The 13,501-nt window shown below is 43.0% G+C and overlaps 2 protein-coding genes and 1 long non-coding RNA gene across 3 annotated transcripts; all 3 read right to left on the bottom strand.

The window, feature by feature from the left end:
* Positions 1–217: 217 nt before the first annotated feature.
* On the bottom strand, positions 218–822 carry LOC108890888 (uncharacterized). The gene is made up of 2 exons (XR_001962210.2): positions 710–822; positions 218–590 (listed from the first exon to the last, which is right to left on the bottom strand). It is a non-coding gene; the product is annotated as an uncharacterized LOC108890888 (long non-coding RNA).
* Positions 823–2,103: 1,281 nt separating this feature from the next.
* Positions 2,104–4,189, bottom strand: LOC108890887 (claudin-19-like). Its single transcript, XM_051067604.1, has 3 exons — positions 3,853–4,189; positions 2,565–2,802; positions 2,104–2,466 (listed from the first exon to the last, which is right to left on the bottom strand). Exons 2-3 carry the CDS (start codon positions 2,688–2,690, stop codon positions 2,278–2,280), a joined length of 315 nt encoding a protein of 104 aa, XP_050923561.1. The 5' UTR covers positions 2,691–2,802; positions 3,853–4,189; the 3' UTR covers positions 2,104–2,277.
* On the bottom strand, positions 3,860–10,023 carry LOC108890889 (presenilins-associated rhomboid-like protein, mitochondrial). The gene is given in 14 exon segments (XM_051067603.1): positions 3,860–4,035; positions 5,828–5,853; positions 6,044–6,163; positions 6,278–6,380; positions 6,467–6,515; positions 6,517–6,570; positions 7,007–7,077; positions 7,165–7,314; positions 7,418–7,513; positions 7,610–7,658; positions 8,430–8,570; positions 8,646–8,816; positions 8,818–8,881; positions 9,892–10,023. Coding segments are annotated over 14 exon segments (1,347 nt in total). The 5' UTR covers positions 9,969–10,023.
* Between the last annotated feature and the right edge of the window lie 3,478 nt (positions 10,024–13,501).

Below are 13,501 nucleotides of genomic sequence, written 5' to 3'. Positions count from 1 at the left end.
ATAAATGTTCATTATGAATAGAAAGATTCGTTCATTTGTTTTTCTTTATTATGTGTATTTATCCACATTTATTCCATATTTTACTAGATTTTTTCTGCTATTTTTTTCTGTATTTATTTACTGGTTTTGGCTAAATTTAAGTTCATCTATTTTGAATCAGGTTTCTACAAACTCTGGATCATTCACTTCTCTCACCAAAGCAGCAGAGTGTGAATCATAAAGATTATAATCAGGCTTTAATCTCAACTTTCTGAACCAGAGAAACTTTCAAATCAAAGATCTGAAAATAAAAAAAAAGATGAGGAAAGGTTTTATTTACAACAGTTCATAATAATCCTCATCCTGATATTCAGAGACGTCACTAATACAAAAGGATCAGGTTGAAATCAAAGGATCAGTTTCCTTCACAATAAAAAACTCATCTCACGTTGGTTTCATTTCCAGAAAGAAGAAACTCAGAGGCTTCTTGAAACAGTTTCAGACAGGAAGCAGTTTTAGACGTAAGCTTTGGAGAAGCTGCTGTCGGGGCCGGAGCTGCTCTGTAGATGCTCTGTCCTCGGCTCGTGGTGGTGAAGTTGTATGAAAACTGGCTGCAGGAGGAGACGAGAGGTTACAGGTTTTAAATCTGTTTCTGTGTCTGATGGCGCCCCCTGTGGACAGAGCCCAGCACTACACAAGTCAGTGTTCCTGTGTGGTGCAGTGGGTTTACCGAGCAGGGGAGGAGGAGGAGGAGGAGGACTTCCTGCAGGAGCAGCAGAGCATAGATCCTCCCAGTAAGGCCAGACCCCCGCCCAGCCCAGATACAGACCAGTACCCAGCTCGAACCTGCAGCACCAGCACAGTGTCGTCGCATCATCATCATCAGTCACCATCAGCATCACCACCATCATCGCACCATCATCACCATCATCATCACACATCATCATCACCATCACCCATCATCATCATCACCATCATCATCATCATCACCATCACACCATCACTCATCATCCATCATCACCATCATCATCATCACCATCACCATCATCAATACCATCACCATTCATCACTATCAATCACCATCATCATCATCATCACCATCATCACCACCATCATCATCATCATCACCATCCATCACCATCATCAATCATCACCATCATCACCATCAATCACTCATCACCCATCACCATCATCCATCCCATCCACCATCATCCCTCACCCACCATCATCATCATCATCACCATCATTACCATCATCATCATCACCTCACCATCTCACCACATCACCATCACATCATCACCATCATCATCACCATCATCATCATCATCATCACCATCACCATCATCATCATCACCATCAATCACCACCATCATCATCATCATCACCATCATCACCATCATCATCATCACCATCACCATCATCACCACCATCACATCATCACCATCATCATCACTGACAGCAGCAGTGTAAAGGTGTGAACAGACCCTGGACTGCTCCACGCAGCGGGTCGTAGAAGTCGTGGATGACTCTGGCGGCGTACCACGACACGGCGATCAGAGTGAAGAGACCTGAGAGAGAGAACTCACACTGAACGGACAGAAACTCACAACAGCAACACTGACGCCTTATAATGGTTGAAACAAACTCACCAATCACTTACACCCACAACTGTAAATACAATTATTACACTGCAGTGAGTCGCTATCGGAAGTAATGAGACTAGCGGGGCTAGCTGGTTAGCATGCTAACTGTAGTAAAAGAGGTGATGGAACTAGAAGCAAACGTTGGTGTTGTTCCCATCTCTGGAGACAGCTTGTTGGTGAATAAAGGAATGAAGTCTGATGTTTCCTTCAGCAAATGGCTGCTGATGCTAATATTAGCTACGTAGCGACAGCTACGTGTAGGTTCTCAGTCACCAGGTCATGGTAGTCTTATGTGCTAAAGTTGAAAGCAACTAGACGTCTTTTAGTTTTCTTTTAGTTTTCAGGGGGATATTTCTATATTCTCTATATATTTTTATATTGCACAATTTTCCTGCAAGGGATAAATAAAGTATTTCTGATTCTGATTCAGATTCTGACATTATATTTACGTCCTGACCTGAAACTAACGCTGCTGGCTGACTCTGCTGAGGAGGAATCTCTTCCACAAAACACTGAGGAACAAGTTTAAAGTTAAAATCCACAGAAGAAAAGGCAGAGACAGTGACTAAGGTTTGATGAACCGAGGCCCTGAGCAGCACATCTGGACTTCTAAAGAGTAGACAGGTACAGGTGTAGAGGTCTCTCTGTAAACCCACTACAGTCCCAGAGCCACAAACCAGACAGGGATGAACAGGATTCCTCCGCTCAGGGCGATCTGGTCTTTGGCGTGCTCCGAGGTCCTGCCGATCTTGGTGCACTTCAGTCCGAGCACAGAGACGATGATGGCGGCGAAACCGACCAACAGGGACAGGATCATCAGAGCCCTGCAGGTCTGAAGGTGAGCTGGGAGGAAGAACACATCGTTTTAAAGGCTGCAGATGTAAAAAAAAGAAACAAACAAAAACCCAGAACGACAGAGTGTTGATGTGTCGGCGTCCTCACCGGGAGTCCCAGCACCGTCTTGAACCTGCTGCACTGGACCGACCCGAGCGAGGTGGCAGCGCAGCTCATCCACAGACCTTCAAACTGCCACTGGCTGCTGGTGAGAGACTCCACCTGACTCCTCATCTTCCACACCTGAGAGGACCGTACAGCTGGACTGCAGACACCAGGACACCACGCCCAGAACCAGACCCACAATCTGCAGGCCCACCGCCATGCTGCTTTATGTCTGTCACACCTGGAAACACCTGGAGGATTATCAACAGCACCAACCACACTGATCTTCTGAAGTAGCTGTGGGTAACATGTTAGCAACCAGCTGTCCACTCCTACATCCAGCAGACACAGAGGACCAAGACCCTCGCACTGACAGTGTCAGTAATCACTTGTGGAGTTCCTTAGGGTTCGATTCTCAGTCCTTTATATTTCTTCTTCTTTTTACATATTAACATTTTATAAAGTGGTTGTGGTTTCACATGAGACTTTCCCTGACACAGAGGTGGAGGACTACAGGTCCTTCTAGGCTGTCCTGGTTTAAGGTTAAGTCTGGTTTTCTTCAACATTTTTCTTGTTTGTCAACAAATCTTAAAGCAACAATGAAGATGTAAATCTTTCCAACACCTCACATAGATAAAGTTTCATTTTTAAAAACAGGTTCAGTAGTTTTCTAAAGCTGGTCATTGTAGTTTTTATCAAACAGGAAGGAATAGTGCATTAGTTGTGGACTACTTTCAGTGGCGGATTAATTCTAGTTATTTAAGTTGTTCAAGACGATAGGAAAAATAAAAACCTACAGCAGATAAACTCTGGTCCTTACAGGACTTCTGAGACTTCCATTGTGGTGGAGGAGAGGAGACTGGATTTTGCGTTACGGTTATTGTTTTGTTTACAATAAGAAAACTTTCTCTTTGCTTTATCCTGTAACACGGCTTTACATACAAAGTGAATTAGGTTTATAAAACGCTGCTAAGGACCAGTCAAATCCTGGTCCTGGTGGTGGTTTCAGTCATGTTTAATCAGTTACAGTAAATCTTTAGGTTCCATCCCATCTGACCCTGCTGACCTCCACAGCCCTTAATTTAAAACTACCTCCTAAAACCAAACAATTTAAATCCTGAACATATTTGTAAAGACCAGTTCTGGATTTTCACTGATGAACTAAAGTCTAAAGTTCAGACTGAGAAACATTTGAAGTTCTAACGTCTGTGTTTCATCACCAAACGTTCAAACGAAGCCTTTTAGTTTCCGTCCTTTAGAGATTCGTTAGAACACATTCATGAGGTCTTACCGTCAGCTCAGATCAGGAGCTGGATGAGGTTTTGTCCTGGGTTTTCGGTCTCTGGAGTCGGTCCTGGTCTCCTGCCGTTGGTCCTGCTGGTTTCTGTGATGTGGAACAGTCTCAGTGTGAACCTGACCTGGTCCTGTGAGGTCTGTTCAGGGTCGATGAACTCTGGGAAAGGCCGAACCAGCGCTGAACACACATGAGTGTTGACATTCTGGAATCACAGTTTCACCTGCAGCTCTGTTTGTTATGAGCTGGTTTCAGCCTCGTTACACAAAATAAACCTTTTTTACTTTTAACCAGTTTAAAACAATCTGGAGAAAATGTTTTTATGTTGACGCGTCCAGGAAAACGTCCAGTGTAGTTACAATAAAGAAGTTAATAAGAAATTTAAAGGACCTGTATGAAGACAGTTTGTTTGTGATGTGTTTATCTTTTTATATTTATCAGTATTTGGCCTCAGGTTCATCTCCAGTTCAGGAGTGTTTCTGTTTTTTATAATTTAACTAAATTGATCTGACAGTTTCCTGCAGAGAAAATATTAAAGCTCTTACACAGAAACACATGCTCAGAGCTCATGAAGTGACTGACTGTATCAGAGCTGCACTGATTAGTTAATTAATCAGTCGATTGACAGATCATTAAAATCTGTTTTGATAACTGATGAATCACAGAGGATTTTCTGCTTTTCTTTGTTACATACGACAGTAAATGAAATATCTTTGGGTTGAGGACTGTTTTTATTAATCTTCTGCAGAACATGACTGCATCTTATTTTCCATGTGTTTATTAAAACAGAAGGTATCTGTGATTTTATGTTTCTATAAATATTCTGCTCAAACTAACAAACTAACAGCTGGTGTTTTTCATAATAAATACTTACCAGTTTTTCTGAATCAGATGTTTAAATATAAAAGGTTTAATATTCTGTTCACACTGTAAGACTGTTTAAATAAAACTGACTTGACCTGATATAATTTGACTTTTTATTATAGGTACAACTTTGAATGCAGCAGTTTGACTTTGATTAGTTTACTGTGGAGGAGACCAAAGGATCTGATTAATACAGCAGATACAGACTTATATTCTGATTCAGTCTTTGACTTTAATGTTTTCTCTGTTACATTAAGTCTAAAAGACACAGTATAATTAAAAACACTGAATGTGTGATCATCAGGTTCAGTCTGAGTCACACACATTAACATCAGTGTTTGTCTGGTGTGACAGTTTGTGGACTTTAACCTTCAGAGTTTCTGTTTATCAAACTGATGTCATGTTTCACAAATTTTAAATCTAACTTTATGAAAACTGAACTGAACCTCAGCTTCTTCTGACACAGGCTGGTCCTGTGTTGCTGTTGGTTTTGTAATGACAGTGATTGTTCTTGCCTTCATGACACCATTTTAATCACCTCTGTGGATGTTATTTTACAGCTTAGTTAAAGTTTAACCAGCAAAAAGTACATCTACATGTCTTTATACAGTCGTTAGCTAGCCGCTAAATAGGATATGCTAAATGTAAGCTAGCTAGCCAGTAAATCTGATATGCTAATGTAAGCTAGCTAGCCTGTTCATCTGTACTTATCAATGTGGTACAACGTAAATATATTCCTCTGACAGCGCAGATCAACCTCCTTTATAACCATCAGTCAGCAGCTTCATGTCAAAACAGAAAAATTATTCTGAATCAGATACACTGTTTTATTTAAATCTTATTTTACATGTTTCTCTGCACACAGCTCTACAAACTCTGAGCTCTACTGTAGAAAATGTGCACGTCTCATTAGGGTTTTCAATCACTGATTAATCAAATCAATAACAACAAGAAACAACAACAATCGATTCTTAAGATTAAAATTCCAGAGCGAGGATGACCTGTTCTCTGGTTTTTCTTTATAAACTCTTTGGGGTTTGTTTGGACTCTGGGATCTACCGTTGACTTATCATCTCTTTAATTAGCCAAATAATCATTAAATAATCACTTTCAGTCCCAGCTGTGATGACTTCTCTACACAGAGACAACATGTGAGCAGAAAAGACAAAAATCTGGATCAGTTTTTTATAAATACAGACATGAGTCATTATTTTAAATCCAGGTGAGTCCACCTGAACCGTCCCACCTGCTGTCGTCCTGTTCTCTGTACATTTATACATCTTTACATGGTTTTATCCCGACCCTCCGTCAGTCCCAGTCTTACATGGATCCTCCTCGGTCTCCTCCTCTCCTGGTCCTCCTCGAGTCCTCCAGTCGTGCCACCAGTTTGACGAAAGGTTCTCGGTTCTTCCAGATCAACTCGTGACCGAACAGGACGTACCAGCTGCAGGACAGAGCAGAGGAACTATTAGAGGGCTTTTATTGTGAAAATTTACAGCAGATGAACACGAAAACATGGAGGAGGAGGAGATGTTGAGTTTTAATGTTTGGGACTCACATTCCAAACATGGCTCCTCCTAAATGAGCGGCCGAGTGGGTCGAAAAACGTCCAGCCCAGAACCAGACCGGCCGTATCCATTGGCGATGATGGCCTTCAGCGCCTGCGGAGAGACAAAGACGGAGGATCAGGTTTTGTGGAGTTAGAGAGAGGGGAGGGAGGGTGAGGCGAAGGGAGGAGGAGTCTTACCGTTGGCGGCGGTGAAGGTGAACATAGGGAGGAAGATGATGGCCAGTTTTGGCGTCGGGCATTTTGGTGCAAACGGCGGCCAAGATGGTCATGATGGCTCCAGACTGAAAACACACACTCACACAGATCAATAACTTGATTCTACTACAACTGATTATTGACCTGGGCCTTGTTTCCCTGTGTGTCTGTTTAACCCCAAACATCGCTAAAAATCAATACCAAACTCCATTGACAAAAACAAGAATTTTACTGAGCAGAACACAGGAGCTGCTGGAATACCACTGCCTCCATCTGTTAGTGTGTCTGTGTTACTGTGTGACTTTCAGTGTGGAAGATGTAATCAGATACTTTACTGAAGTACAAGTACCACACAGTAACACAAACAAACAAGTAAACTCCTTCCAGCTTCTGCTTGGTAAAATTCTTAATTTTCTCAATGGAGTCTGGTACTGACATATAGCAAAGGAAAAAAAGGGAAAATAAAGTTTTCCTTTAAGTTGTTTTTAATTCCATTAAAGAGCAGAGATATTTTTTGCTTACCGCTCCCAGAGACGGACCGAACCTCCCTGTGACCATCTTACTCACATAACTGACGAACGTAGAGATGACACCTGGACAGACAGAGAACAACATCAGTGACTGGTGCTTTCAGAGCGGGTCTGGTCTGTTACAGTCTGGTGTTTCCAGGTGAACAGCACCTGCAGACAGGTAGACGGCCAGGAACTGCTCTCTGCCCAGCATGGAGACGGCGCTGGTGGAGAAGCTCCAGAGGACGTACATGTTGGCGGCCATGTGGAAGAAAGAGAAGTGGCTGAAGGTGGAGAGAAGCATTGGAGAGCAGAGAGTCTCTGCAGGAGGAATAAACAAACAAACAAACAAATAAACAACAAACAAACAAACATGAGAAACAGACAGGGCGGTCACAGGTTGGTGTTAGAGGCAGACACTCACTGGAGGTCGGGTTGGAGGTGAAGTATCTGAGCATGGTGCGCTGCAGAGACGGTATCCTCCAACAGCAGAACACTACGGCGTTAGCAGCAATGATCCCTGGGAAAAAAGGAGGGCATACTGTTTAAAAACAAAGCTTTTATTTTGAAGGACACGACGTGTTTTCACTGCGAGGTTGATCGTGTGTCGTCTCACCTGTGATCGTCCTCTGACCCTCGCTCAGGCTGCTCCACCATTGGTTGAGCTGAAAGACAAACAGCCAATCAGAGCCTTGAATAAAAACACTTCACATCTACAGTCAAATAGTGTCATTATTCTCTTATTTCATATTTTTAATGTACACACCTGTTTTATTTCTGACCTGTTCATGTTGTGTCTTATTTCTCCCTCCTCTGCACATGTACACTTTGTTTTATCATTTGTTTTGTTTAACGTAGAAATTCATAAAACAAATTCAGCTCTGAATGACTTTTATTTTGAAGGTTCACAGGATGTTATTTAGAGTAAATAGAGACAATTGGACACACAACAACGAACACAACAAACCAGTCACCTGATTTTCAAGAGCTCACGTTCCCCAATATTTACTTCATCCTGTTGAACGAGGGAACGGCTAACGTTAGCCTAATGCTAGCTGGTACTAGCTATAGCACCTGTCTTATATTTTGGTTCTGTGTGAACAACAACATGGTGGCAACTACCCAATCACAATGTGCTTCCTGTCTTCTATTGCTTCAAGACACGCTACATGACCCCGTTAATGACGTATCAATTAACAATCGATCATCAATTAAAAAGTTCAGAAGATAAAAGAGGAACTCGGTGTTCAGAGGAAGGATTGCAGACTAAAACAGAAAGCGATCGATGGCGTCATGAGCTCAAGTCGACAGTGTTTGTGTTGTTCCTCTCACGGCCAGAAGGGGGAGGAGACTGACGCAGATATCAAGAGTTAGAAACAGTTTGGTGTTTGTTCCTGCTGCAGGAGAGGAGGATCATGGGTAATGGGACCGCTCACCTGTCTGCGGACGTCTCCTCGTTTGGGCGGGTGCATCTTCTCCATCCAGTCGGCTCTGATGTCGTTGAAGAAGTTCCTCACCTGGGACTTGACGGACTCGTACTGCCAGATGGCCGCCGAGCCGAAGGAGCAGCCTGTAAACTGACATGGAGTTAACACCTGCCGTGACGTCACACCTCACCTGATGACATCACCACTGGGGTAAACATCACCTACCCCCACAGTGAACACCAGCGGTCTGAAGAGGCGACTGAAGGCGCGGGGGGGGCTGGGCGGAGCCTGCTGGGCCCTGTGGGTGGAGGGGGAGGGGGAGGAGGGTGAGGTCCGGCGTTGGACCGGGACCTCGGAGGACTCTGTGTGTGGGGGGGGCAGGTCCTCCTCCACCTTTCCTGGGTTCTGGTTTTCTGGCAGCTTTTCTGAAGCCACATCTGTGCTGGAGGCTGTGAGGCCACCTGGTGGACAGACAGAGAACTTCAACCACAGACGACGAGCTGGAAACATCGATGATCAACTGATCCACAGAAATATTATTGATTAGTTTATTAGTTTTAACTTCTCAAACATCCAAGTCCATTTAATCCCTTTTATTTACTTGTTTATTTACTGCAGCTGGAGATGTGTGACACAGACGATGATCCACTGGTGACAAATGTTGTTTTAGGGAAGAAAATGTAGATTTTACAGCAGATTGATCCAATAAAACAAATATTTAAAGAGGTTTAAATATTCTGGAGTTATCTGAAGCTGATTCGATTTTTACACTGTTTAAAACTAACTTTCAACTTATTTATCAAAACAATAAAGGTTGATTTTACTACTTTTCCTCCCACATCCAGACCACACTGAACCAGGTCTGGATGTATTTTACCTGGTTAAATCTGGACCACATCATCCCAGACAAACTAAAGACTCTTTACACACAGTTTCATCTCAGTCAAACTTTTATTAACAACACAAAAATATTAATTTTAATGCTGATTTTCTACTGATTGAATCGACCTGTTAATAAATGATGGTTAATAAATAAAATGTTTGTTTCACCACTGCAGCTTCTTTCTTAAATATCAGCGTTTATGGGTCATAACACAGTGAAGATATAACAACAGGAAACAACACAAACGTGAAATATTAATTTGAATTAATATGAATCTGTAACTGAAACTGAGACAAATCCAGATCTAACACTGTGACAGCTAAAAACTGAACAAATTAATAAATACTTCTATGATTAACTGATCAATAAATGATCAATAAACGCGCACACATCGAATCTGGAACAAGTTAAAACATTAAAAACCCCAAACAGAGATCAGTTAGCTCTGTTAGCTGCCAGGCTAATGTTAGCTAGCTAATACCAGCTAAACAAACTGTCCTTGATGCTAACAAAGCTAACTCCGAGCAGCAGGGCTGCGTCTGTCTGTCAGCCGGAACAGGCTGCCTCTCTCCGGCTGTGCTCACTGACCTGCCGGCCCTCACGGAGCTCCGTAAAACATCTTCTCCGGTCAGTCTGAGCAGGACGGAGCAGCTCCTCCACGCCATGTTGGAGCCCGGTGACCCCGACCCGTCCACCCCGGCAGGTCGTTCATTACCGGGTCAACACGGGGCTGAGCTCCGGGGGCAGAGCGACCCCTGGAGGACAGAGAGCGACACTGCACACCTGGAAAAAACAAAACAACAGACAGCGGTGACGTTAGCGTCAAAAACACACACACCTACACTTCCGCTGAAGACTTTCAAAATAAAAAAAATCAAAGTACAGTAAACATTTCACTGTCAAATGAGAAAATATTATTATTATTATTTCGTATTATCATTAACTTTATTAGTAGACGTAGTAGTTTTACACACGAAGAATTAAACATATATCCCATACAGTCAGGGATATAATTATACAACTCAGTTTATAAAAATGTTAGGAGACTGGAAGAATTTGTTTCACTTCAGTTCGTTATGTTGGAATTGCTCAATTTAAACCTCAGTAACTGTTTATCATTCATATTCATTTATTATCGGACAGTATTTTCATTTAAACTGAATTCTTTGTTTTTTAATCGACAAATTCCACATTTTGTTTGTGGAGCTCAGCTGATGTCCTGTTACCGGTAAATGTCATAAAATAAATAAAAAAACAATCACATATTTTGTTTGGCTGCGCACTTTATTCTGAAGGCGGCGAGCAGCGGAAGTGGAGTGGTTGTTTCCGGTGGTTGTGTTTGGTCTGGTCTGGCTCGGCTCGGCTCGGCTCGGCTCGGTACAGATCAGCGGCCGTAGGAACCAGCAGCAGAGAACCAGAGTGTGACCGCGGAGGAAAGATGGCGGCCCCTGCTCTCTCCGGTCGGGCTGGCTCGGCGGGCAGCCTCGGGAACAGCCCCACCATGGCCGCGGGGAGGCTGCCGCACGGTGGCGGCGGCGTCGGGCCCCGAGCTCGACTTCAGGTCGGCGGCCCGCATGGAGGACCTGAACCGGCTCATCCAGGAGTTCAGCAAGCACGACCAGCGGGAGTACGACGACCAGCGGGCTCTGGAGATCCACACGGCCAAGGACTTCATCTTCTCTATGCTGGGTGAGGGAGCACACACACACACCGGGCACAGCGCCGTTATCTAACGGGGATACACACCGGGCTGACGGAGCTGTCTCCACCCTGAACCCTCAGCCTCCAGCACCGGGGGTTTACACCGGGTGTGACTGTAGATCTGAGCCGTGAGTCAGAACTCTGCGGCGGTTTGTCTCCTGCAGGTGCTGAGGCTGGTTCACCTGAGCAGGTGATGCAGTCCTGACTCAGGTCAGAGATGCGTTCAAGGTCCTGACCGAGCGAAAATATCTCCTCAGAACACCCAGCTACCAGACAAATAACCAGGGATATAAACTAATATATCAGAACTGCAAGACAATAACACAACTAATATTTTATATACAAATATTTTCATCCTCCGTTCAGCCTGGGATTCAGGTGTTTCAGGTACAGGTGACAAGTTTATCTGTTTGTATCATAACACAACTGATAAACATCCAACACAACAACGAAGAGCACAGGGTGATGTGTTCAGGTGTCTTGTTTTGTCCTGACCAACAATTTAAAACCCAGATAGATGAATGGAGATGAAAGGAAATGTCATGAATGATGCATCTTCCTCATAATACAGAGTTTAAGTTACATCTAACAGGAGGAATCTGATTGGCCGACAGAGGACTTTGATTTGAGTTGCGTTCGGTGACCCTGAGTTTTTGTTTCAGCTTCTTTCTCTTGTCTTGCTTGGTTTAAACTTCTGCGTACGATCGACTTTGTTGTAAGCATTTCTACTGGTGCTTGTGTCTGTGTCGCTGTGCAGTTACACCACCAGAACACTAGGTGGCTGTGGAGTTTCTTCATGTCGGAGTTGATAAATGGTGAAGACAGATACAGAACAGTTATGTTTACTGAAAATATTGTGATGCAGAAAAGAGAGAAGATTTTGGGATGTCGACACGAGGAAATGCGATGCTAGCTAGCCAACCACCTGTTCACCTGAGAGGCTAAAGTCAGGAAACAAAAGTCTGCTGTAAAACTAAAACTGACTCCAAAACAGACCTGGATGAAGACGGTCTGAAAAAACATGTCGCCGGTCACTAAAATGGAAACACAACAAATCTTTACAATCAGCTGAAAAGGTTTCATCCCAGAGAGGATGTTTGACTGTCCACACCAAGTCCTAGCAGAGCTAACAGCTAACAGGGCTAACAGCTAACAGCTAACAGGGCTGTACCAATACTAATATCTATCCTTGTCGTCTTTTGGGTCTGTTGCTCCCAATGAAAACCGATGTCGAAGAAGTGACATAACAAACACAGTTTCCTACTTTTCATTTAAAGTCATGACACCCCTCAACACAATGGAAAATAAAGTTCTGGACTGTAGGTACGAACTCCCAGACAGGAAATACTTTTCACAACCTGCTGACTGTCTAATCTGCTCCTCTATATAGAAGGTCCTATCAGAGAAATCTGTGATCAGAGTCACCAGGTTTTTTTTATTTACATTTTTTTAATTAGTTACCAAAGTTTCTTTAGACTTCAGTCATTATCTTCAAACTCTCAAATGTATATTGTGATAAATATTGAGATCGATCAATATGGGAACAGAAATCGTGATCATATGTCAGTCAGTGCAGCTCTGCAAGATAGAACCAGGCCGTCGTTGACCCGTTTGCTGGGTTAATAACATCAGAGACAAAAGTGCGTCCTGACAGAGCGAGGTCACTCTGCTGCTTCGATAAAACTTTTATTAACATCCGAGATAATTCTGTCGTCGTGATAATAACTGAGAGAAAGAGGAAACATGGAGGATGAACAGCAGGAATGTGAGATGTGATCAGCAAACATTTCCTGAGTTTCATTATGACGCTGGATCTCTCCAAGAACTGGATTAAAATAGTCCAACACACAGAGAAACACTCACACAGGAAAAATGTCCATCTGACTGAACCACGCAGTTAAATTTAGTCCGTTTTTTTGAACATACTGACAGTCTGCCAACTGATCTCAGGTTAGCTTCAAATATAAATTAGATTTATCTGAAGTTCAGCCATCACTGTGTGGACAGATCTGTCTCATCCTGTCTGACGTCCACACAGAAATAACAACAGGCCCCAGAAACGTCCAGACTGGGGACAACAAATGGTCCCGGTGTTTTCACAGCTTGTGTTTGTCGTGTGGCGTTTGTTTGGATTGGTGGGAAAAAACGAATAATTGCAGTAACTTAGGTGAAATGGGCTTCGACTCTGGACAATGAGTTGTTGAGGTTTGGGAGCTGTGATCTACAATTACCCATAATACCTTTCTCTTTGTAGACCCACAGAGTTGTTAAAAGAGGAATTTGACTTATAGGCACATATGGTGTTTTTTTATTTTTCCCAATGAAACCAATAATAATAATATAATAATAATAATATTCTGTTGCATACTGTGTGTATGCCACTTGTCTGCCTCACCTTTGTCCCAAGCTGCTGCTCCTGTACATATGTTATATATATACTTATTGAGGTAGCTGAGTAACTGTTTTGGGGAAATCACCGAACCTTTGTCTAAAATAA

Source organism: Lates calcarifer, unplaced genomic scaffold (assembly GCF_001640805.2).
Source record: "Lates calcarifer isolate ASB-BC8 unplaced genomic scaffold, TLL_Latcal_v3 _unitig_1821_quiver_3876, whole genome shotgun sequence".
NCBI classification, from domain to species: Eukaryota; Metazoa; Chordata; class Actinopteri; family Centropomidae; genus Lates; species Lates calcarifer.
This window is presented reverse-complemented; position numbering and strand designations above follow the sequence as displayed.